We start from the raw sequence: 27,047 nt of genomic DNA, 5'->3' as shown, positions 1-27,047 counted from the left end.
CCTATAAATAGTAATTGTTTTCAGGCCCTCGGTTTTAGTCTCAGTAAAATGGGAATGATAATACATATCTCACAGGTTGTGACGAGAAGTAAATGAAACAGAACTCTTGAAGGGTGTGAGACTGCCCGGCATCTCACAGATGTTTAGTGCCATGACTTAATTTTTTTATGTTGAAAAATAATGAACTAGAAATCTAACATATAATAAAATATAATAATAAAAAACGTTAAATTAATGAACAAAGCTTCAAATGTGAAAGATAACTGCCTGGAGATTCTTGGGGAGGCTACTTTACAAAAATATGCTAAACCAAGTGATCCCAGAAAGTACTTCAACCTCAAGAGGGTGCCTTTATTTTGCCGAAAACTACAATTCCCAGAATGCATCCAAACCAGACCTGGGGTATGGAGCCCCGCGCTGCCGCAAGGGATTATGGAAGGCGTGGATAGCTTGCGTGAGAGAGCATTTCACCTGCCAAGGGCGGGAGAATCTTGGAGACCACCTCCCAGATAGGCGGGGCAAGGGCTAGTGAACGACCAATCATCGATCCAGCCCTTGAAGAGTCTGAAAAGCGGCGAATCAGAACGCAGCGGCCTCAGCCTTCACGGGCGCGCGGTAATTTGAATACAGTGGAGGAGAAACTGGCTCCGCCAAAGAGAGGTTCCCGGCTTCGAGCCTCAGGTAAGAGTTTTGGGGGGCGAGGCGTGGGGCGTAAGACTGAGGAGAACAGGAGATTCTGTGGAACGTCCGGGTGAATGTCAAGGAAAAAGCTTTAGTGCAGGGCTTGACGCCTCGGCGCCTCGAGACCGAAACCACCGGGGGTTCTCCGCACTTTGAGGTCACCCGGTTTCCATTTTTCTGAATTAGGGTTTCCTTGTCTTTTTGCCCTGACAGGGTTCGGGGACAGGCAAGCTTTCCTGTCATACCTTTCCTCATTCTTCTCCAGAAGAGTCTTCTCTTAAGCCGTGGCTCGACATTGAGTTCCAGGGACCGTGGTTTTCTGTTTAACCTTGAAATCATGCTTGTGTATTATTTTTTTAATGTACTTGATCCGAAGGAAAGAGGAGAAAGTACCGAACAACATAACCAGCCTTTCTCATGCTCGAGAATTAACGTGCACGAATGTGTTTATTTTCAGCAGCCGGAGGAGGTCTGAGTCTTTTATAAACAAGGAACAAGCGGCTTGCTCTAGGCTCCTCGTAAGATGGGAGAGGATTATGCTAAATCCGTTTTCTTGCTGAACTCTGAGGAAAAAGCTAGAAACGGTCTCTGCCTTCATTGAACATTCAGGCTGTTGAGAAAGACAGTTAAACCAACAAGAGAATGTGTTAGATGGCGTATTAAGGAAGTGTGGGGTCTGGTGAGGGAAATCACAGGAAGATATCCCAGTAGAGTATTTAAACTTGGTGTTAATTAATCAAGCTAACTAAAGAGGAAAATGTGCCCTGAAATGGAGTTTAAAAAAAAATATTTCTTCCTTGGTTAGGATCATTTTCCAGCTTGAAACAGATGTACTAATTCTACTTTTATTTCTTCTTAATTGCTTCGGTGATGCAGTGTTTTTTTTTTTTTTTTAACCTTCATGGTTTAAATGTTTATTGAAGTGATTTGCTTTTTAAAATACCTCATCCATAAAAAAACTTTTTCAGACTCTAAAAGTAAATTTTGATACAGTGATTTTTATACATATTGGATAAATTTGGTTATTATAATTTTCGTATTGCTTTTAGGAGTTCAGTTAAGATGTCAGCTTTTACTCCAAGAAAAAGGAAGCAGCATTCTTCAAACAAGTGAGTCTCATCCTGTGGTTAGAAACTCTTAAAAAAAAAAAAAGAAAGAAAAATCCACCTTCTTGTCTTTCTTATATTCTCTCTTCTATTTCTTAAAATTTCCATTATTCCACTTGTCTACTCCTTGTGGCTATAGTAACATTTTATATTCTAATTCTAATCTGGAAATACGGTAAGCTTTCAAAATTAATTATTCAGTGCCCTCGGAGAGAATCAGAGCCGTTTTCTATGACTTGGAAATGTGTGTCAAATCTTTATTACCTGCTCCTTTCTGTTCTCTTATATAATAATTAACATAGTGGGGCTTCTGGGTGGCACAGCAGTTAAGCGTCTGCCTTCGGCTCAGGGCGTGATCCTGGCGTTATGGGATCGAGCCCCACATCAGGCTCCTCCGCTATGAGCCTGCTTCTTCCTCTCCCACTCCCCCTGCTTGTGTTCCCTCTCTCGCTGGCTGTCTCTATCTCTGTCGAATAAATAAATAAAATCTTTAAAAAAAAAAAAAAATTAACATAGTGTTTTTCATACAGTATTCTTCTGTGAGCAATCCTAGAGAGTCTCTTTAGTCAGTGCTTACTACATGTCATAACGGGAGATAAATTACTCCCCACAGAACAGGCTTGAGGGGGTCAGTTTATTATATAGAATTAATAATTTTAGGGAACTTGTAGCCAGTCAAGCCTGGTGAGCTCTGAGTATATGGCCAAAGCTTAGAAATAGGTTTTGAAGTGTGCGGGTGCACGCGTGTGTGCGTGTGCACACACGATATCAAATCTTTTTTGTTAACAGTGTTTGTTTTTACAAGCATTCTTGAGACTTTTGAAAAATATTTGAATGCTTTGGTAAAGACACAATTTGAGAATCCTATTGTTAAACTAATAGATAATGTGTATGGATGGATGTTTGGTAGAAAGGATGTATTGTTTTTAGTATAACCTACAAGTATGGTTGTTTATTACTTAGCAGTAGATTGGCATAAAATTGAAGCAAAATGATACTTAAAAATGGACTTTCTTTCTTTTCATAGCCTATTATCAGACATTCCATCAAAGACATTAATTTTGGACTTTGCTGAAAATATATTTCCATCACCTGATCAAAATTACATTTGCCAGAGCAGTGATAAAAATGAAGAAAAGGTACATTGCTCTCAACAAGGCCATTTCGTTTCAAGTCCACTCAAAACAACTAAAAAAAACAGATTTCCATCTGCAAATCAAGGTTCACCATTTAAATCTGCCATGTCTACTGTATCCTTTTACAGCAAAGATAAGTGGTACCTCAACCCATTAGAGAGAAAGCTGATAAAAGAGAGTAGATCCGTTTGTCTAAAAACTAATAATGAAGAGAAATCTTATCCCATTGTGACAGAAAAAATGCAGGAAAAACCAGTCTGCTCCAAGAGGTTGAATAAAAAACCACAAAAGAGTTTAACTTCTAAGTATCAACCAAAATATAAATGCATCAAGCCTCTATCAAAGAATCCTAAAAATTCCAAGCAAAATCGAGTGGCCTATAAGCCAACTGTAGAGAAAGAGAATAATTATTATTCAGCTCAAAATAATCTGAATGCTCCTCGGGTTCTAAGCCAAAAAGTCAAACCACAAGTTACACTCCAGGGTGGAGCGGCCTTTTTTGTTAGTAGAAAAAAGCCCTGTCTTAGAAAATTGTCTCTGGAAAACAAGCCATTACTGGGACTCACACAAAAGAATATATCAGAAGCGATCGAAGATGCTGACGTAGAGCCTGTCAGTAAAAGAAAAAATTTTGAGACAAGACAAGCGCCAAAGTGCTTGTTACTAGAAAAAGAACCGAACGTCGAGCTGCTTCATGCAAGAAGTAAAAAGGAAGAGAAATTAATAAAGGTAAAGAAAACCAAATACGTAACTTTAAAAAACTAACTAAAACTTCAGTATACATATATATAGGTAGATATCTATCTATCTATATATATGTATATATATATATACACACACACATATATATATAATGTGGTTGAACAAAATTTTATTTTCTTTATAGTCCAAAGTACTGTTTTATGAAGCCAAATAGTATATTTTAATCACTTTAAAGAACTTAGTGGCAGGGTGGAATGATGGGACTTTTATCTCTTTTTTGGCTTGAGGAAGCCTACAACATTTTCTTGCATTAAGGTATACATTTCATTAAGTCCCCTTATTACTAAAGTCCAGAGAAGCTTAGCAATTTTTACTTGGTAGTATTTTTAGAAAGTAGAAAAAAACCAAACCAGGGTAGTAATTTTTCAGTGTCTGAGCATATTCCTTTTGTTTGTTTGTTTCAGCTCATTGTTTAAAGTGCTAGATTCTAGAAAATTTAGAGAAGACAAAATATAGTTTTTTTTTTAAAATACCTTGTTCTTGCTGGCTAAGCCATGACATTCAGATTTTACTAATTCTTCCTATTTTTTCTGCCAAAAAACACCCCCATATCTTGACTGGAGGTTTGGGTTCCGGTGATATAAGTGCATAAGTTTATCAAAACTGATCAAATTGTATACTTTATATCTGTGGACCTTATATAAAGGTACCTCAGTTTTTAAAAATGCACAATTCAGGCTAAAATTCTCAGGTTAGCAAAACAAAATGGCAGTCGGGGGAGGTGGTGTCTGCATTTCCACCCATCCATCTCCTGGTTAGTATTCTCCCTATATATTTGGTAATAAAAATGCAGCATTTATACAGTGACGTGATTCATTCTCTGCAACACTCTTTTCTGCCTTATTTTCTTTTCTGAGCTTCATTTTGAAGAGCTGGGTATTGGGTTCTGTCTAGTTTTCAGAAATCTTTGAGAAGCTGGGCTTTTGTGCATCTTAAATTTGTGGAACTGAGCTCTGCTCAAGATTCTTAAGATTTTGTTAAATACCCACTACTAGTATTCATCTCTCCTAGCCAAGGATGAATCCTCTTTTTCGTTAGCGGGTACATCACCTTTCCCCAACTCATTATGGAGCCCTGAGAAATGGTGTACTGATGCGTTGTCCCATCACTACTGAGATGTAATGGTCTTGAGTAGGAGTTCTACTTTAATCAAAAGGGTGTTTTTCCTATCCTCCCAAACTATATATTCTCTGAGTCTTACCAAATTAGTAGTGTTAGTGGAATACTTGAGAATGTTTTCTACTTTGCTTTCCCCCCTTCCCTGCTACTGTCCAACAAATGGGATTTAGAAGCCTCGCCAGCTACTCCAGAATTTCTTTTTTTTTTTCCTTGACTGCCTATTTTTCAAGCTTATGACAGAAGGTCTTTTTTTTTTTTCCTTGACTGCCAGTTTTTAAAGCTTATGACAGAAGGTTGTCCCTTCCAGTTTGGTGGCTGCTGGGGGAATTTTTGCCATTTTTGCTAGTTTTTTTTTACTTCATTACCATAGAGGGGATGTTTTATAATCTTCAGTCTACCATCTTTATTAGGAAATGTAATACGTTTTTGACAGGATGAAAAATTACAGTATTAAATATGTGCACTCTATCTTTTAAAAGATTATGTATATTTGGTAAATATAGAGGAAATTTTCCTTAGCCTGAAAATTGAGGATTTAAAATCAGTTTAAAAGTGTAATTTATAATAAAGCAGATATTGTGCTTTAAGAATAAATCTATTGGGATTCATTGATGAGATAGAAAATAATTAAGAATTATAGGTTTCCTTTAATTTTCCCTATTCATTATTTTCAGGAATCATTAGGTGGAGTAGTTTCTTTAAGAGAATGTATGCCTAATGAAAACAAGTGTTTTCCTTCAGAGGATTCTCTCAGTGATAACAAGGCGGGTAAGTAAGAAACTTCTCAAAATGAGTTTATTTACTTGTAATGATGATTCATTACATGTGTCAATATGGAATTATATACAGTAATATGTTGGGGGGGGTTATTCAGTATGTGTGCTTATGTTTGTATCTTTGTGTTTATCTCAGTGACATTGTTTTCTATGGTAAGCAATGCGATGCATTTTGAAGACAAGGAGACCTTGGGCTAGAATTTAAGACAGAATACTGATGCATAGTTGGTCTATGCGATGTGGCCAAGTTACTTAGGCTCCCTAGAACTCGGTCTTCTCATCACACCTACCCTACCTATCTTTTACTCAAAATAATAGGAAGGAGTAAAAACAACTTAGGTTATATATTTTTGATCAAAGCCCTAATTGTAAGTAAGCACAATTTATGAAGCCACAGAAAGGACACTGAATTGGGCACCAGGAACCTTGGGATTTTATCTAGGTCTGCCACTAATTACCTGTGTGATCTAGCGGGGAGATGTCTAAAGTAAGGGGTTAGTCTTCATTTTTAAATTTCTCTTAGTTCTGAAATCCCATTACTAACTCATGGTGTCATTGTCCAAATAAACAGTATTTACTAAACTGTGAATATATAGAGAGGTTAATTAACATTTACCAGCCAGATTCTTGGTAACTTTACCTTGTTGGTTGTATTTGTAATTTTGGAAATAAATTAAAATTCTAGGAGTTATATATATGTTGACTATAGTGAGAAAACTGCAGTTCACAGAAAGAAAACAAAAAACCAAAAGTGTAATCTGAACAATAGCACTTAACAGGACTTAATGATATATATAGAAGGCTTGTTCATAATGATAATTCTGAGATACACTGTTAATAACTAGTATTTACTAGGTGTTGAATATGTACCAGGCAGTGCCAAGTGTTCAGTATGTGTTATGCTTCACATGGGTTGTGCTATTACTGATGTAATAGAACATGTAACAGAATAATAATGGCCCTCCCTTTACAGTAGTTATAAAGTTTTCTTTTAAAATAAATTCTTTTCAGTACACTAAGTCCATTTAAAGAAAAATATTTAATGAATAAAAAACAATACAGATGGCATAAGGATATGGCAAAATTCATAAAGGTAGTATACAAATGGTAAAAGTTTTTTACTTCATAATTAGTTTATCATTCCTCACAACCCTAGGAAATGGGTTTGTATGCCCATTTTATAGAAGAGGAAAGAGACTTAGGTTAAGTAACTTAGCCACAGCAGATCAGACCTATTTTGGCCTTATTTCTAGAGAATGAACTCTATTTTTCAATACAAAGTTAAAAGTTTGCTTTTTACTACATAGCCCACTTGCAACATATTTTGCTCTAGTCAACTACTATTTTAACTTTGGTCTTTTTTTTTAATAGGCTTTTTATTGTGCAGTAATTTTAGATTTATAGAAGAGTTATGAAGACAGTGCAGAGAGTTCCTGTATATCCCTCACCCCATTGTTACCATCTTATATTGCCGTGGTACTTTTGTCAAAACTAAGAGACTGTTGTTATTAGTACATTACTATTAACTAAACTCTAGACTTTATTTGGAGTTCACCATTAATGCCTTCTTTCTGTTGTAGGATCCGGTCCAGGGTATGACACTGCATTTAGTTATCATGTCTCATTCATCTCCTCTGGTCTATGACATTTACAGTCTTTTGCATGTTCCATGTTTTTCGTGATTTTGACTTTCTTGAGAAGTACTAACCAGTTATCCTATACAATCTTGGTTTGTCTGATCCTTGTCTCATTGATAGCCTGGACTTAATGGGTTTTGGGGAAGAATGCCACTGAGGGGAAGTACTCTTCTCACCACACTGGATTGGGAGTACTGATGTCCACGTGACATTACAGATGATGTTAACCTCTGTCAGTTGGTTAAGGTTAGGTTTGCAGGTTTCTCCACTCTAAAGTCACTGCTATTCCTTTTCCATACTCTATTCTTTGGCAGTAAATCACTAAGTCTAGCCCATCCTTTCAAGGAGGGGATTAAGCTCCATCATCTGGAAGGGGAAATATTTACGTATAATATTTGGAAATCTTCTGTAAAGAAATGTTGTCTCTTTTCTCCTAATTATTCAATCTTTAAATAAATGGACTCATGGACATTTACTAGTAGGGACTCAAATATTTTATATTTTGGGTTATAATCTAATACTACAGTATTTATTCTATCATTCAGATTGTTCTAGCTTTGACCATTGGGAGGGAGGTCTTTTCAGGTGTCCTGTCCTTTTGTTTTTTTGAGCACTTCTTTATTTTCTGGCACTACAGGGTACTCCAGGCTCATCTTGTATGTTCCATGCCCCAGTCCTAGAATCAGCCATTTCTCCAAGGAAACTGGTTCTGTTGGGTTTCTATTTAGAAGCCAAGTTCTGAACTTGTGTCATTGCTTCTAGGCCCTGTCAGCAGACAGATTTAGGAACTAGATGTATGTATACTAACGCATGTATACACACGTCTCTAGTTGTTCCTGTTATCTCTCCATCTGCACATATAGTAAATACACACAAGTTCAAACCTGATGTCTCTGACTCTAATCCAGTACCTCAGGGTTTATCCCTTTCTTGTTTATCCATAGCCTCCCATGGACAGTGAAAAACCTGGTTCCCACTATTCACTATCCACCAACTTAATTGTTCAGTCCCAGGACACTTGCACAATAGTTCCAGAATTATTAAATCGCACTCCTGTGAGAAATATTCACCAGTTAGAGTATGATATTTACAGTCCTTTTGTCTTTAGCCTCATCATTTCTAGTTAAAACAGTTTCATGAAGTTACTTAGATCAGTGCCCGTTCTTCCCCTACCTCTTAAGTGCAGTTATGCTGTGCAGTTCTGATACAGTGAGATGCATTTGTCCCAGTCTGCATTCCATCTTGGGATTCCCCACCATCACGGCTGATGTTTAAGTTTGATAAAGTTCAACTTAATATTTTCTTTTCATGTATTGTGCTTTTGGTGTTATATATAATAACATACCCAAACCCAAGTTCATGTGGATTTTTCTCTTACATTTTCTTCTAGAAGTTCTATAGTTTTACATTTACATATAGGTCTGTGATCCATTTTGAGTTAAATTTTTAAAAGATTTTATTCATTTATTTATTTGAGAGAGAGAGAGAGGAGGAGCAGAGGGAGAGGGACAAGCTGAGCATGGAGCCCGATGCGGGCTTCGATCCCATAACACTGAGATAATGACCTGAACCGAAACCAAGAGCCAGACGATTTAACCCACTGAGCCACCCAGGTGCCCCCCATTTTGAGTTAATTTTTATGGAAAAGTGTTGTCAGGTTTTGGCTGTTTTTTTTGCATATGACCGTCCAATTGTTTCAGCACTATTTGTTGACTGTCCTTTCTCTGTTTAATTACTTTTGCTTCTTTGTCAAAAATCAGTTGGCTGTATTTGTGTGGGTCTGTCTGGTGCTCTCTATTTTGTTCCATTGATCTATTTGTCCTTTTGCCAATACCATACAGTTTTGATTACTTGTTAAGTCTTGAAATCAAGTGATTTGAATGTTTTGGTCATATTAACTTTAAAATTTTATGATTTAAAGCTTTGAGTTTATTTTATAATATATTGTCACTTTTTTCCCCTACCAGTTTCTCCTGAGTCCATCGTCTATCCCATCTTCAGTGTGTCTTCAGTCAATACAAAAAGGTAGGGATTGCTCTTGTTTTAATGTTTAAGTTGTATTTAATTTTGAGTCCTCTGGGTATCTTTCTTTCTTGCACTATTTAATTTGGAGAATATTTTTTTCCTAAGATGAAATAAGGCCTCTCATAGAAACTTCATAAGAACCTAAGAGTTGAGAGAAGGGAAAAATCTTTATGGGTTTGAGCAACAATAATTGCTAGCATTCTTTTTTTAAAAGATTGTATTTATTTGAAAAAGAGAGAGCATGAGTGGGGGAGAGGGGCAGAGGGAGAGGAATAGGGAGAAGCAGGCTCCCTGCTGAGTAGGGAGCCTGATGTGGGGCTCAATGTCAGGACCCAGAGATCATGACCTGAGCCAAAGGCAGAAGCTTAACCAACTGAGCCACCCAGGCACCCTGTTTTGCTAACATTTTTATACAGTACCTGACCCATAATAAATAGTTTATATCCTTTATCTCACTTGATTCTTACAACAACCTAGAAGGTAGATACTATAAATAATTCCATTTTCAGCTGAGGAAACTGATAGCAATTCAGTTACAATTGCACAGCTCTTAGGTGCAACAACTCTTAGTAACCATGACTAGAATCTATATCTGAATTAAAGCCTATTCGGCGATATTGCCTTTCCTGGGTGATAATATAGTAATAATAGTTCACATTTAATGAGCATTTACAACCTCACAATGTAGGTACCATTATTACCCCATTTTATAGCCTAGGAAGCTGGCCAGAGGCATGAGTAACTTGCAGCAACTCAGTGCTCTTATAAATCCCAGCTGAAGCTACCATTATCCTAGTCAAAGCTAAGACTGGGATGGGGGTGGAGAGAGGCATGGGCAGGTGTGAGCAGGATAGGTGGGAAAGCGCTGGAAAAGAAGTTTCTTATAGTCTTAACATCTTCCTAAGAGGTTTTGGTCCTTCTCTCCCCACTTGATGATAAATAACTGGAGGTATTGAGCAAGGAGCTTCCCCCTAGGTTCTACTTTCAGGGCACCTCACCTTCCATCTATCTCAGAGATTGGATTGGGTAGACAAATTTCCCTCTTCAAAGGCTATATTCCTAGGTTTTTGTAGGTTTCCATTTTTTTCCATCTATGTCTTCTTTCGTGACTATTGAGAATTGAAACGTACCGCAATTGGCTGATAAAAGTGTATACACTAATCTAATCTAGCCTAAGGAGATATTAGGATACTATTGCTTGAACTGTTCGAAATTTCTCTTTATGTTGGACCCAAAAGGTCAGAGCTCATCAATCCCTTGTGGTTTAACCTATGATTTTTAATTTATGTAGGTTACAGATTCTCCAGGCTCATTGTCTCACATTTTTTGTTTAGTCACTCATTTGGCAAACATTTATAGAGTACTATGCAGTATTGAACTATACTGAGTTTTGGAGTTGTGAAGATAAATAAAACATAATCCTATCATGGCAGTTATGGTTGGAGGAGGCTAGGCATTTAAACGAATACATATAATAAAATGTTAGAATTACTAAGATAAAATAAAGAGGGACGCCTCGCTGGCTCAGTCTGTTGGGCATCTGCCTTGGGCTCAGGTCATGATCTCAGGGTCCTAGGATCAAGCCTGGTGTTGGGCTCCCTGCTCAACAGGGAGTCTGCTTCTCTCTCTGCCCCCACCCCTGCTTGTGTTCTCTCTCTTTCTCTCTCGCTCATAAATAAATAACATCTTAAAAAAGGAAATAAATAAATAAATAAATAAATAAATAAATAAATAAATAAATTGTGGTCATACATGCAGGGATAGGAAGAGCTGAGTTCCTTAGCAAAGGTTGCATAAACAGGATGGGTTCAAGCAACCTAGAGAGTGTGCTTTATATTACAGGCGTGTACTATTAGTGGTTTGTCAGAGCAGTTTAAAAGCATAGCTAGCATTTTTTAAATGGAATAATGCATGCCTCACAGTTTTTTATTAACAGTAAGTTGTTTAGTGAAACTTTTTTGTTTTTACTTCTATATATATATGTCTGTATTGGTCAAAAGGTAAAATATATTTCTTACCGTATTGCCAAATCAGTTTGAAAGATATTCTCCTAGTCAAATGATAACAGGGTAGCTTGGCTTAGCCTTAAAGCATTGGACAGATTTTTTCTAGCATGTTTTTGTTTTTGTTTTTTAACTTGTTAGTTTTCTCTGACTCTCTTGCTTTGGGCCCTTGGTTTTTTCCTTGCCAATTTTCTTTTACTTCTACTCTCCAGAGATTTTTATTCCTCTCATCCTTGGAAAACCAAGGTCCTTTCATTATAAGACAACAGTTAGAAACTCAGGGCCTACAGAGATTGGGTGGAGATTGGAGCCACCTGAAGAATGCATATCTCATCTAAAAGAACATATGCCATGTTAGTTACATTCTTTGAAGAAATAGTGGTCTGGTGATCTTATAGTGTCTCTTGCAATATTGGAAATACACATTTTTAAGTGAAATCTCTAGATTTTGAAATATTGGTAGCTAATCCAAAGTTTTAAACACTGTGTAAGCCAATCAAAACATACCTGCTAGCTGGATTTGGCCCGAGAGCCTCCAGTTTACAACCTCTGTGAGCCAATCCCAACATTCTTTCCTAATGAGAACAGGTTGCTTCAAAACCTTCAATGCAGCCAAAAGATTTTTTTCCTAAGTATTTGAGAATAGTGAGGTGGTGCATTTGGTATGAGGACAAGTGAATATATTAGCCTCACTCAACTGCCCAAATAAAGAGTTGGATCATAATATGCTGGTGGCTGACTTCCTGTGGAACTGTGAAGTTCAGTAATAGAATCTGCTTCTTTGCTGTGGTGTTGCAGGAATTTCTTTATGCCTATATGGGTAAAATTATGCCTACATGTCCTAAAATTTGGTAAAGCAAAAAAAGAAAAAAAAATCACGTAAGGTGGAAGTCAACTTATTATGACTGTGTATGTGCATCTGATACTGTAAGTGAGAGTCCCCTGGACTCAGAGTTAGAAGGTGAGGATTTGTGTCTTACTGCCATTCTTTACTACTTTACCTGGAGGAAACTACTGCTCCTCTCTGAGCGGGTCTCAGGTTTCTCATTGTTCTGAGCCCTATTTCTTCATCAAGTTACTGTCAACAGAGAGCAATAAAAATTGCAATGTTCTCTGGAGGTATTATGTACACATCTGTTTTCTTTTCATTGTAATTTCTCAGACATTTTTCCTTTATTAAATAATATATAAATAATAATACTTAACATATAATTAATAATAAATATTAATAAGTAATAATTTATTAACTTTCATTTCAAAGATCTTTAGTTGAAGAACAGTCTTCTGTGGGATCCGTCGTATCTGCTAACTTCTTGAAACAGATCAATACCCAGAAAAGTACTAGTACCAGAGATACAAATAAAGAAACAAAAGAGCAGCTCATCATTGTGAGTAAATTTAAAACAAAGCTCCTCCTGTTTTGTGGCTCTCACATACAGAATATGAAGTCAGACATGTTGTCTTAGCATAGTTAACATGGTTTAGAGACATCTTGAGTTTTGTAAATGCCAGTAGTGGAAGCATTTAAAGCTAGTCAAGTAGATTTTCAAACTCATAATTTTAAGCAATGCTAGTAATTTAGTAGAATGCTCATGATTGAGTTGTCTGCAGATAAGGAAAACTATTGTTGATCCACAAAAAATTTAATGAGCATAGCTACACTGTATTAGACCTGGGTTTGGCAAATTATGGCCGTGGACCAAATCTGAACCATGGCCTATAAGCTAAGAATAGCTTTGATGTTTTTAAAGCATTGGAAAAAAGAAAAAGAAGAATTTGAGACAAAAAGAGCCTAAAATATTTTCTGTCTGGCCCTTTGCAGAAAGTTTTCCAACCCCAGTATTCATTCAGAACTTGGTATTTTCAGTAGCATTAAATATTGCCTCATGAGATAGATTGGAAGTTAATAAGCCATAAAATTGAATATTCCTGACTTTCTTATATATTCATGAATTTATCTGTGCTTTTTCTGAACTTTTATTATGTATTATATTTATTTTTTTAATCAACTCTTGGGGCAAAGAATTTTAATATTCCTAATCACTTAAGGAAAAAATACTATATAATACATGTACAGGTCCTGAGATTTTTGCCCTGCCTCTTTGAAACAAGGCCATTTCAGGTCTCTTATTTAAGAGCTTCATGAAGAAACTTTATTGTTTATCTTAGATATTATCTTTATGATTTAATCTGATTCCTTCTAGAACTATGGGTCCAGCTAAAGAATCTTGATTTTTTTTATACCATCAAAGAGACAGCTTCATTTCTTTCACCAATCTATTGTATTTTTAGGTCTCTTCTCATTCCGTTTTGCTTAGGAGATGGGGGAAGAGGATATAGTAACCAGACTTTCATTCAGTATTTCACTCGTGCCGGCATAAAAGAAAAATAAGGAGAAATTTGAGTGAGTGGTTACATGAGCTTATAAATATAGAGCTATTTGTGATATGTTTAAGATGGGCTTTTTCTTTTTCTCTTCCCAACGACAGGACGCAGGTCAGAAGCACTTTGGAGCCACCATGTGTAAGTCCTGTGGCATGATCTACACTGCTTCCAGCCCTGGAGACGAACTGCAGCATGTTCAGCATCACTACAGATTTCTGGAGGGCATCAAATACACAGTAAGTCAAGCAGAGTCTTTCAGTTTGTTCTAAAAGTAAAACAGCCTGCAGAGATACATTTCTTTGAAGTTTTGTTGTCTTAATATTTGAGGCTGACGGTATTTAAAAGCTAACTTTTAATAAAAGTGCCAGTTCAAACTTTCTATCCTAATATAAGAGAAGTATTTTTCTAGGTTGAGAGAACACCCTTCATCCTTAACTCTAGCCTTTTGGGCAGAGCTGAACAATTAGGATATGAAACTCAAAGACTTGAGACCTCACTTCTCTGCACCTCCTCACTTTACTTTCTGCTTTGTAGCTAGGATTAGAAAAACAACTTTTCTGGGGGCGCCTGGGTGGCACAGTGGTTTGGCGTCTGCCTTCGGCTCAGGGCGTGATCCCGGCGATCTGGGATCGAGCCCCACATCAGGCTCTTCTGCTGTGAGCCTGCTTCTTCCTCTCCCACTCCCCCTGCTTGTGTTCCCTCTCTCACTGGCTGTCTCTATCTCTGTCGAATAAATAAATAAAATCTTTAAAAAAAAAAAAAAAAGAAAAAAAAAGAAAAACAACTTTTCTGTCGTTTCTCCAGGCTTTTTCTTTCTGATAGGAGAGGTTCCATCTTTTATCAAGCACCTTTCTAGTCCAATACATCCTACTGTTGCCCTTTGTGATTGTTCCTGCTACTCAAATGCATTTCCTTTTTTCCTATATTTTTAGTGTGGTTTATTAAAATTCTGCCTATCCTAGCCCTCCCCCTTCTACTCCTAATAATTCATCCTTTTTTCTCTATATTCCTACAAAGGGCTCTTTCACTGACTTCGCCTTATTTTGTGGTAGATTATATACATGTCTCCCACCAGGCTGTCAGCCTCCTGAGGACAGGCACTTAGTTTTAGGCATCTTTTATTTCCCTTCTCACATCCCGTTAGATGGATTGTGTCTTTTTTCATATCATTCATTGTTCATTTTTTGTTCTCTCCAGACTATATATTTTCCCCCCTCTTCAAATTAAACTGTGACTCTTTTTGTCAGGGCTGGAAAAAAGAACGTGTAGTAGCAGAGTTTTGGGACGGGAAAATTGTGTTGGTCCTGCCACATGATCCAAGTTATGCTATCAGAAAGGTATGGAATATTCGTTTTTTAATCCTTGCTTTCCTCCTACTCCCTCTTTCTCCTCTCACCAAGAAATCAACCTAAGTATAAAACACCTTTCCTGAGAGCTAATCCACTTTGGTGCTCATGGAAGGATGACTTTCTTGGCGGTTTATACAAAACTAAATTTAGAATTATAAGACAAAGTGTCCATCAAAGATTAAAGAAAACAGTTATCTGTTTTATCTTTTACCTTCATTTTCACTTGCGAAAGATAAACTGAACTTTTCAATATTGAGAAATTAATGGCCCCAGAGTCTTTTTCTGTGTTGGTATTGTCTGTTTCTTGGGCTGGATATTGAGCCCCCAGTGAACAATGAAAAAAAGCTGAAACAAAATCTGTTCTGGCACTTCCCACTCCATACTCCCCCAGGAGTCTGCATTTCTTTCTGCTGAAAATGATCTGTAAATCAGGTTTTTCAAACCCCGTTTCCAAAGTGGCAGATACATGCATCAATAGTGAAATAATTTGGGGAGTGTGTAAATTTAGGAAATAGAGGTAAAAGAGGCTAAAATTATAGTAATCATAAATTAATCTCTTTTGTTTTTTAACATCATTAGGTAGAAGACGTCCAAGAACTTGTCGATAATGAATTGGGCTTCCACCAAGTTGTTCCCAGATGTCCAAACAAAACCAAGACTTTTCTCTTCATATCTGATGAAAAGAGAGTAGTTGGGTGTTTAATTGCAGAGCCCATCAAACAGGTATAGTATGTCTTTTAAATTATTGGCATAATGTATGAGCAAAATAAAGTAGTTGGGTGAAATCTCAATAAGTATTTAAGAATGCTACCATTAATGACTTTTTTCCCTACTACAATATCCTTGACCATATGGATAGTTGAAGTCTTTTATTTCTGTTATATTTGGTATTTTGTCATATGTAAGCAGACTAAGTAAGTCAGTCTTATGTTCATGTAGTCATTTCCATACCTAGGCTATAAAATATAGTGATTTTAAATAAGCAAATCTATAGAGCCCAGGTATTGAACATGTGGCTTAGTGCAGGTTAATATATCTGGCAAAATAATTATTGTCCCTTAATTAGAATCTATTTTAGGTGCTAATTAGCAATGTTCTGGAAGAGGAGTTGGCAAACTTCAGCTATGGACCAAGTGTGGCCCACCACCTGTTCTATAAATAAAACGTTATTGGAACAAAGCTATGCTTATTTATTTCCGTATTATCTGGGATTGCTTTTGTAACAGAGATCACACGGCTCAAAGAGCCTAAAATATTTACAACTTGGCCCTTTACAGCAACAATTTGGATAGATGTCAAGGGCATTGCCAACTTTTGTTCTAGAAAGAGAGACATAGTTTTTGCCTTTAAGGAGCTTACAGTATAATCTTTAGCTAGAGAGAATTATAGTTCAAATGTGTTCTTTTTACCTGACTTCGTAGTATCCGCACTTATGTCTCCTTCCTTTTAAAAATACTGTTTCAATATGTCTTAAAATGATACCAGCATAAATTTATCCTATACCTTTGTGTAAGTGCCTCCCTTTCTCCTCTTATTTCTACTTTTTTTTTTTTAAGATTATATGTATTTATTTGAGAAAGAAAGTGTGTACAAATGGGGGGTTGCAGAGGGAGAGGAAGAACCAGAGTCCTGGCTGAGTGGGGAACCCAATGTGGGGCTCGATCCCAGGACCCCGGGACCATGACCTGAGCCAAAGTCAGATGCTGAACCGACTGAGCCACCCAGGCGCCCCTCATTTCTACTATCTTTATTGCTTATTCTCTTTTTATCTGCTTCTTTATCATATATGTGTGTGTGTGTGTGTACGTATGGATATATATATATCCATACGTACACACACACACACACATAATGTAGCGTCTCTTGTGTGTTTATCAGAAGATGGAGAGAAAAGAAGCTGGTTTGTATTAGGGATCAATTTGGCCTTTTATTTTATTTTTATTATTTTTTTTAAAATAAGGCGCTTGGCACAAGATTCTTTTTTTTTTTTTAAGATTTTATTTATTTAGTTGACAGAGATAGAGACAGCTAGCAAGAGAGGGAACACAAGCAGGGGGAGTGTGGAGAGGAAGAAGCAGGTTCATAGCGGAGGAGCCTGATATGGGGCTTGATCCCATAATGCTGGGATCATGCCCTGAGCCGAAGACAGACGCTTAACCGCTGTGCCACCCAGGCGCCCCTGGCCTTTTATTTTAAAGAAGTAGACTATGCAGTGATGATAGGCAAATATAGCCAAACATATTATCTTCTACTTTTTCTTATTTCTTATTTCAAAAGCAAAGTTTTCTTGGCGGTAGTTAAAACTTAATTAAGTACCCACCTATCAGAGCAGCTACATTTAAAAGTAGTGACAATACCAAATGCTGGCAAAGATGCAGGGAAACTAGATCTTTTAGACATGGTTGTAGGAAACATAAAGTGTTAAGACTGCAAAACATTTGGCAGTTTCTTTCTTTCTTTTTTTTTTTTTTTTTAAGATTTATTTATTTCAGAGAAAGGGAGAGAGTGTATGCATGTGCACACAGTGGGGGGGGGGGCAGAGGGAGAAGAAGAGAGTCCCAAGCAGACTCCACGCTGAGCATGGCGCCAACACAGGGCTCAATCTCACAACCCTGAGATCACAACCCAAGCTGAAGCCATGAGTCAGACACTCAAACTACTGTGCCACCCAGGCACCCTGGCAGTTTCTTAAAAAATTAATCGTACATTTTTCATATGACCCAGTAGTCCTACTCCTGGGCATTTATCCCAGAGAAATGAAAACTTACCCTACACAAAAGCCCATACCCGAATGTTGATAGCATCTTTATTTGTAGTAGTCAAAGCCCGGAAACAATGAAAGTGTTCTTCAGTAAGTGAATGATTACACAACTGGTACATCCATACAATGGAATGTGACTTAGCAATAAAAAGGAACAAGCTGTTGATATACGCAACAACTTGGATAGATGTCAAGGGCATTGTGCTAGTGAAAAAAAGCCGATCTCAGAAGGTCACATGATGTATGATTCCATTTATATGACATCCTCAAAATGAATTATAGAAACAGAGAACAGATTGAAGTAGCCAGGACTTAGAGATGTTGGAGGGGGAAAAGCGGGGCGTTACTATACAGAGGTAGCAAGAGAAAGAGCTTGGAGATGATACAGTAGCTCTGTGTGCTGGTTGGCTGTGGCGGTGCTTAAGTGAATATACAGGTATGATGAATTGTTCTGCAGCATGGAACTGTATGCATATGTTATACCTGCACTAATTCCTTGGTTTGGGTATTGTACTATAGTTACAGAAGATAAAATCATTGGAGGAAACCGGGTGAAGGTTACATTATTTCATAAAAGAAAGTTAAAATCCTTAAATACCAGCCAAATTTCCTAGTTAGTATGAAAATTCTTCTTTAGTATTATCAGTTTTTCAGTATATCATAAACATAGTTTAGGCTGGAGAGAATGGGAGAAGTTTATGTATTGGATTAAAAGTAAGAGCCTGATTTTTGTAATTTTTTTAATCAGAAGAAGGAAGTTTCATAATGGTATGTCCTACATGAGAATGTAGGAATATCTCAACACCACTACTTTTTTTTTTTAAACATTGTGTGACTAAATGGATAAGAATTCAAAAAGTATTAGAATTTTACCATTTTTGGTGAAGGTATAACAGGATTAATTTTAGATACTTAAGTCTTGTTTAAGGAATGGCTTTTATTTTTTTTATTTTTTTTTTTTTTAAAGATTTTATTTATTTATTTGACAGAGAGAGAGACAGCCAGCGAGAGAGGGTACACAAGCAGGGGGAGTGGGAGAGGAAGAAGCAGGCTCATAGCGGAGGAGCCTGACGTGGGACTCGATCCCGGAACGCCGGGATCACGCCCTGAGCCGAAGGCAGGCGCTCAACCGCTGTGCCACCCAGGCGCCCCAAGGAATGGCTTTTAAAAAGAAATGTGAACTCAACTGTACGGGTAGCTCTAGATGCGTCTGTATGTCGTTGCAGGCCTTCCGTGTCCTTTCTGAACCAACTGGTCCAGAATCCCCAAGCTCCAAAGAATGTCACCGGGCTTGGCAGTGTTCCAATGTACCAGAACCCGCAGTCTGTGGAATAAGCAGAATCTGGGTCTTCAGATTGAAACGAAGAAAGCGCATTGCACGACGATTGGTAGATACTCTGAGGTAAGAAATAAAATAAATGGATCTAGACCCAGATTAGCTTTCCCAGAACCTTTCCCGGCTCATGAGTCAAAGGGAACGATGTTAAGACACTTCTGTTTAAATATTACCAACGCAAGTGTTGGCAACGGAGGAAAAAAACCCCATGAGATGTATTCAGTTTAGGGCACAACATTCCAAGTGTGAAACATGATAGCCCAGTGCCCATCAAACTACCTGTGGTGAAAACAAGTGTAATTACAGACTGACACTTCAATAAAATGAGATGAATTGCTAGAAAATGAACTAGAAAAACAAAATAGAAAATGCAAAATACAAGCCTAAATTTTTATTAGATTCAGCAGATGTAAATAAAAGTTAACATTGCAGTAAATATAATTTATACAAACAAAATACGGGTTTAAAAAAAGAAGTACAGAAATTGTACATGTCCATTGACTAGTGTGTGACCAGGTATGATTAATGAAGACTTACTATATAATTCACAAGTGTAACTAAATGTAAAAGTGAATTAGCGAGGCAACCCCCAAAATGGGAGAAAATATTTGCAAATCATTCATCTAATAAGGGTATAGTATATCCAGTATATGTGAAAGAACTCTTACTACACAACAATAAAAAGACAAATAGCCCACTTTCAAGATGGGCAAAGAATTTCAATACACAGTTCTCCAAAGAAGAAATACATATGGCTCCTATCAAGGATTTGCAAACCAAAACCACAGTGAGATACCACTTCACATTCACTAGCGTGACTATCAATTTCTTTTAAAAAGGGGAAAATAACAAATATTGGTGAGGATGTGGAGGAAATTGGAATCTTTGCATGTTGCTGGTAGGAATGTAGAATGGTACAGCTACTGTGGAATAGTCTGGTAGTTTCTCAAAAAACTAAACTGTTAACCATATGACCCAGCAGTTCTACTCCTAGGTATATACTCAAAAGAAATGAAAGCCTATGTCCATATAAAAACTAATACATGAAGCTTCATAACAGCATTATTCATAAGAGCCAAAAAAAGTGTAAACAACCAAATTCATGATTAATGCATAAAAACAATGGGATATTATTTGGCCACAAAAAAGGAACGAAGTATTAACCTCCACTGAATTAAAATTAAGTTGCCTTTAACAGAGAAATAAAAACACATTCATTTGAGAACACATCTCCTCACGTCTGTGAGTTGAAGATACACGTAGCATAATTGGCAGCTATCCTGTACACGAGGAGCCTTGGGCTCAACCCTCTCGTCTATGCAGGTAATATATATTTAAATGCTCACAACAGTAGAATATTGTTCCTAGTTGTTTTACCTAAGAAGCAACTGAGGCTCAGCTGGGATTATTAGTACACGTCTACACTGATAGGCGAATAGAAGGACAGAGTTAAGACTCAAACCCACAGACCCGATGTTCTTTCCATAGTTGATATCACTTATAAAGATAGTAAGACCTATTTAATCAAACCAATATTTTGCTTTGGATTCTAGCAAATTTACAATAAACTTTGTATGAAATTACGTAGTATACTATATGCTTATATCTTCTAATTGAATCCAATCTTTAATTTTATATTTCTTGAAATAATTTCAAACCTATAAAAGAGTAGCAAGAATAGTAAAAGGAAGCCTTATTTACCTTTGCCCAGATCCATCAAGTTTTAACATTTACTTTCTTCCTGAATTCTTTGGAAGTAAGTTAGGTACATTATGCCCCTTGAGCCCCTCGTACTTCAGTGTGTATTTCTTAAGGCAAAAGATGAAAGGTAGTCTCTTTCATAAGCATACTTCAGTCATCAAACATGGAGTATTTAATGTTAATGTAATGCTTTTATCTAATGTGTAGTTCATATTTCTGGTTTGTCACTTGTCTCAAACGTCCTTCATGGCATTTTTGTTCCTGCCAGGATCACACTGCACGTAGCTGTCCTGGTTCCTTCATCTTCATCTTCCTTCACTTGGAACAGTTTCTTAGTCTTTGTCTTTTATGGCCTTGAAGAATTTGAAGAGTACTGGCCAGTTACTTTGGGAATATCCCTCAATTTTGTTGAATTCTTTTAATCATTTCATTTTATTACTTTTAATCCTAGTTGAGCTGGGTCAGGAGAGTTGTGGTCAAAATGCAGGTTAGTTTTTGCCTCCTTAAAGCTCTGAGCGTGTGGTGTGGTTGAGGAGAATAGTTGTTGGTTAAAATTGTTGATGGTGGTTTTTTAGTTTTAATGATGGCTTCTAGTCCGCAATATTATTGTCTCTTTGTTGCTCATGACCATGGATCCCCTGGAGTCAGCTAGATGGTTTTTATGGCTCCTTTTCTCTCTCAGCAGAATTTTTTCTGGGCCTCAGTTTGCTCATCTGTGAAATAGTATCATTAGACTTTCATCTCTAAAATCTGAGGCATTAAGTCATGTTATCACTTAATAATTTTTATTTTAATCAAGAGTATTTAACAAGATTAAAATTTTATATTTGGATTGCTTTAAAATAAATTATGCTAATGATTAGTTGGAATTTTAAGTTGGTTCCCTTGTTAAATTGTCCTTTCCTCTTCTTTAGGAATTGTTTCATGTTTGGCTGTTTTCTCAAGATCGACGAAATAGCGTTTTCTGACCCAACGCCAGATGGCAAGTTATTTGCAACCAAATACTGCAACACCCCTAATTTCCTTGTATACAATTTTAATAGCTGAAGCCAGTGTCTACTATAGAACAGTTACTGTGTGGATGAGTTCAGACAGCCCCATATCATATAATATTTAGTAAGTATCAAATATATTAAGACACATATATACACATAAACCTGTATCAGTTTTGTTCCTTATGAATTGAAAAGTGAGGGATAAATTTGTTGAAAATTATCTGGGGATTCAAAAAAGTTTTTTTTTTTTTTGGATAATATATACTGACTAGCACTGGAATCCTTAATTATGAAGCTTTGTCGCTATAACTGGACAATGACATGCCTCCTACCTAAAAGCATTGACAAAGCAAGGTGGTTTCACAGATCTGTGGCCACTTACTCTTATAAAGCACACTTTTGCACCAGGATTATCTTATGCCCAATCAGGAGCAAATATCAAAATTTAAGACGGGCAAATAATTTCCATGCCCGGTCTCTAAAGGTAGTTCTTGATTCTGTACACAAAATTCTCATTTTATTGGTATTGGCTGGAGCAACTCAGTTTGAACAGATTTAGAAAGTATTTTGGGTTTTTAATTTGTAAGAGGGCTTTCTAATCTTTATGGTAAAGAATGAGTAAGATTTCCATATTCTTTTATGTAGAACAGAATTCTGCAGCTTAAGATTTTAATCCTTTCAAAAATGATTTTAAGCAAAATGTACCTGTCATCGGATCCGATTACAATTAAATGTAGTAATTGCACTATTGTCATTTCGGGACTTTCGGGAGTGTGAAAATGCTAATTGTGCTGCTTGAGTGCGCTTGTTGCTGGATATTGACGGCATTAACAGAATGGACCCCCAGCTGGATTAGATGATTCCTATGGTTACATTTTTTTAAACCTTTGCATGTTTAAAATACATCTGACTTGTTCTGAGGAGTCTGGCTACGTGCTGACAAAGTGAATAGTAATATATAACTGAGGTCAGTAAAGCAATGTATCTGGGCTGATGGGCCGGAGAATGTGATGACTTTATGAAAACACACCTCAGTATGCACACATTTTCCTAGTATAATTCTTGGATACTTACTTTGAAGAGCAAAGAATATAGTTTTGATTCTAAAATTCCTGTAACTGCTTATCTGGCGGTAGGACTCCAGGGAAGTAATTTTTCTGGGTTGTAACTCTGTAGAATCAGTTCGTCTGCCTTCTTTTATTTGCCTGTAAGTTAACAGGTTCCCCAAATTTAAAAGCCTGGATTCCAAAAAGAATGTGGAAGTGTTAAAATGTGTGTAATATGCAAACATTTTAATGCTGTTTTCTGCACTGCTGTTTTGTTTTAAATATTTTATTTAAAAATTTTTATTAACATTATTTTGCTTGCTCCATGCTTTGTGGTGAATCAATTAAAATTCCTTTCAATGTTCTCTGTCTGTTTTCTTATACAACCAAATGTATTGATTTTCTTTCTAAATTATTTTTGTGATTATAGAAACAGTACATATTCACTGATTGTAAAAACTGATCACTAAAAACATATCCACACAAAAACCTGCCCACTGGACGTTTATAGCAGCTTTATTCATAATTGCTAAAACTCGGAAGCAACCAAGATGTCCTTCAGTAGATGAATGTACATCCAGACAATGGACTATTCAGTGCTAAAAAGAAATAAACTATCAAGCCCCAAAAAGGCACAGAGAAACCTTAATATTAATGAAAGAAACCAATGTGAAAGGGTTACATATTGTATGATTCCAATTTTATGATATTCTGGAAAAGGCAAAACTACGAAGACAGTAAAAAGATCAGGTGTTTGGGGAAGGGAAGGATGAATTGGTGGAACACAGGATTTTTAGGGCAGTGAAACTAGTCTACGTGACACTATGTGGGTGGATACATCTCAAACGTTTGTCCAGACCCACAGAATGGACACCACCAAGAGTAACCCCTCATTTGTCAGTGTAAGTTCATCAGCTGTAACAAATGTCCCACTCTGATAGGGGCTGTTGATGGTGGGAGAGGCTGTGCATGTGAGGGGGGAAGGAAGTATATGGAAATCTCTGCTTCCTTCTAATTTTGCTTTGAAATTAAAATTGCTATAAAATAATGAAATCTTCCAAAAACAAAGTATAGTCGGAAAAATTACTATAGCCAAGGAGACATGACAGCTAAATATTATGTGGGATCCTGGAACAAAACAGGACATTAGGTGAAAACCAAATAAATCTAAATTAAGTATATTTTGTTAATGTACCAATATTGGTTCGTTGGTTTAATTGTGACAAATATACTAACGTAAAATGTTGACATTAGGGGAAGCTAGGTGTGGGGTATATGGGAATTCTCTTTACAATTCTGTTAATCTAAAACTTCTTTAAAAGTTTATTTTTAAAAATGTACACCTCAGTTATCAAACACCTTCATAATTACTACCCAGTCTAAAAAAATAAAACACTGCCAGAAGTCTTCCTCGTTTTCTCTTTAATCATTTTCCTCAAATGTAACTATCTTTTTTTCTTTTTTTAAGATTTTATTTGAGAGAGAGCACTAGCAGGGAACAGGGGGTGGGAGTGGTTGTGACTACTCGAGCTTCTTGCCCTTTTATCTATTATTGATTTGCTACCTTTATCATAGATTTTGTCCAGTGTAGGAGTCTATTTCTGCCTCTTTATTCCCACTAGCCTTGCGGGTTTTCCTTGTGCTAGTATCACATTGTGTTATCACAATCTTGATGTTGGTACTGTAAATGCTCCCACCTTTTTTTTCCTGCAGGAGTATTGGGTCTATTCTTGGTCCTTTGCATTTGCATGTACAGTTTACAATCCGTTTAAGACCCTCAAAAAGCCAACACCAATTCAAAAAAACAACTGTTGGGATTTTACTGGAATTGCATCAAATGTATAGGCCAATTTGGGAAAGATTGATTGTAAAAGCTATTTTATCTTTTGTCTGTACACATGGTATACTTCCCCATTTATTTAGTTTCTCAGTAATTTGGGGCTTTCAATGTTAGAGGTCCTATGTAATTTATTGAGATTTATTCATAAGCATTTGATACTTTCTTTGAAGCCACTGGAAGTAAAGTTGTTAAAGTTTCATTTGTTTGCTGATAATAAAATACAACTGACTTATCTATATTTGACCTTGCGTTCAGCAGCCTTTCTAAACTTAATTCCAAAGGTTCATCTGTAGATTCTTATGGATTTTCAGTTTTGAATTAATGTCTCATTCCATTTTTCATAGGAAAAGCTTTCAACATTTCATTATTGTCTAAGTTGGGCCACTATAACAAAAATACTGTAGCCTGGGTGGCTTAAACAATTGATTTCTCACAGTTCCCAAGGTTGTTAGTCCAAGATCTAGGCGCTGGCAGCTCCAGGGCCCGGGGAGAGCCCACTTCCTGCCTCGCAGCCTTGCCGCATCCTCACAGGGCAGAGATCGTCACTCCTGAGGGCTCCGCCTTCATGGCCTAATCACCTCCCAAAGGTCCCCCCTAACAGATGCTATCACATTAGGGATTGATGAGGCTTCAACATGAATTTTAGGGGGACATAAACTTCCTATCCATAGCAACTATAAGATGTTGGCTATCGCTTGCTGGATGTGGACACACTTATGTTAAGGAAGCTCCTCCTCTCTGTTCCTAGTTTCTCAAGAGGATTTTATTTTCTAAGCTTTCAAACGTCTTTAACTGGATTTTATCAAAATTTTTCTTCTTCGGAGATCAACTGAATTTTCTTCATTGGATGAATATGATTACATTTTTCTTTGAATATTAGTTTTGCTCAAATAATCTCAACTTGGCCTTGAAATTTTAATGTTACCGGTTTTGGTTTACTAATACTTGGGATTGTTTTCAGCTATTCGTGAACGAGATTGAATATCTGTAGGATATGCGCGGTTTCCTTTTTTCATTTGTGATGCCTTTTTTACTCTAGATGACTGACTCTTGCTAAGGCTTATTAGGTTCATGAATTTTATTTGTATTTTCAAAGACAACTTTTGGCATTGTTGATCTTTTATAGATTTGTTTTCTGTTTTCTATGGTAGATTTTGTTTTTAAATTTATGCTCATTTCTTTCCTTCTATTGGGAGCATTACTTTGTTTTTCCTATATACTTAGCTTGCCAATTTTTCAGGGTTTTAATAACATTTAAGACTATAAATCTCTATGAAGCACAACATCAGCTGCATACTCAAGTTTTTTATATAGTATACAATTATTTAAAAATCTCTTCAACAGGCGCCTGGGTGGCTCATTCTGTTAAGCTTCTGCCTTCGGCTCAGGTCATGATCCCAGGGTCCTGGGATGGAGCCCTGCATCCCTGCTCAGCAGAAAGCCTGCTTCTCCCTCTCCCACTGCTGTCAAATAAAACCTTTAAAAAATGAAAATTTTTCTAGGGGCGCCTGGGTGGCTCATTCTGTTAAGCTTCTGCCTTCGGCTCAGGTCATGATCCCAGGGTCCTGGGATGGAGCCCTGCATCCCTGCTCAGCAGAAAGCCTGCTTCTCCCTCTCCCACTGCTGTCAAATAAAACCTTTAAAAAATGAAAATTTTTCTAGGGGCACCTGGGTGGCTTGGTCAATTAAACATCCAATTCTTGGTTTTGGCTCAGGTTGTGATCTCAGGATTGTGGGATCGAGCCCAGAGTCCAGCTCTGCTCTCAGTAGGGAGTTTGCTTGAGGATTCTCTCTCTCCCTCTGTCCCTAGCCCTGCTCTTTCAAATAAGTAAATCTTTGAAAAAAAATCTAATTTTATTTTAATCAGCAAATTGTGGATTAAGTAGGAACCAGGAGGCAATAAATAACCCACAACGTTTCTTGAGCATTAACTGACCTCCATTTTCTAGAGGTGCAAACAGGCTCTTGGAAGCCTTACCCTGATAGCAAAGGGAGATTTTCTGGGAAGTGAGAAAGCTACTGGGAGAAGATTGTATTTGCCAATTTTAATTCAGCAAAAAGATTAGTCCTGTTGTATCCACCCAGTCACATTTCTTTTCTGAGAATGAGGCAAATGGCCAAAAACAAGGTAACATCTGAGACTTAAGTTCCAGAACAAGGATAAAAAACTTTCTTGGAGTTGGCAGCAGATTGTAATTTTGTGTTGAGGACTTCAAGGCCCCATCCAGACACAAAGGGGAAAGCATGCAGGGAACATTTTGCAGTGCCTGCCATTGACAAGTGCTGTGAATTTGCTGACCCAGTTTTTGGGCATTAGTTTGTTCCCGTTTAGATATTCCTACTACAGCAACTGGAAACAAATTTCTCAAAGAAAAAAAAGTATTGGATT

The 27,047-nt window shown here is 37.0% G+C and overlaps 1 protein-coding gene across 1 annotated transcript; it reads left to right on the top strand.

Annotated features, from left to right (window-relative positions):
• The first annotated feature begins 432 nt into the window (after positions 1 to 432).
• On the top strand, positions 433 to 23,182 carry ESCO2 (establishment of sister chromatid cohesion N-acetyltransferase 2). Its single transcript, XM_026518940.4, has 11 exons — positions 433 to 681; positions 1,731 to 1,790; positions 2,815 to 3,652; positions 5,479 to 5,572; positions 9,185 to 9,242; positions 12,507 to 12,633; positions 13,735 to 13,866; positions 14,878 to 14,967; positions 15,559 to 15,702; positions 18,967 to 19,142; positions 21,692 to 23,182. Exons 2-11 carry the CDS (start codon positions 1,744 to 1,746, stop codon positions 21,822 to 21,824), a joined length of 1,839 nt encoding a protein of 612 aa, XP_026374725.3. The 5' UTR covers positions 433 to 681; positions 1,731 to 1,743; the 3' UTR covers positions 21,825 to 23,182.
• Positions 23,183 to 27,047: the final 3,865 nt, after the last annotated feature.

The sequence above is a fragment of the Ursus arctos genome, unplaced genomic scaffold (genome assembly GCF_023065955.2).
Source record: "Ursus arctos isolate Adak ecotype North America unplaced genomic scaffold, UrsArc2.0 scaffold_11, whole genome shotgun sequence".
NCBI classification, from domain to species: Eukaryota; Metazoa; Chordata; class Mammalia; order Carnivora; family Ursidae; genus Ursus; species Ursus arctos.
This window is presented reverse-complemented; position numbering and strand designations above follow the sequence as displayed.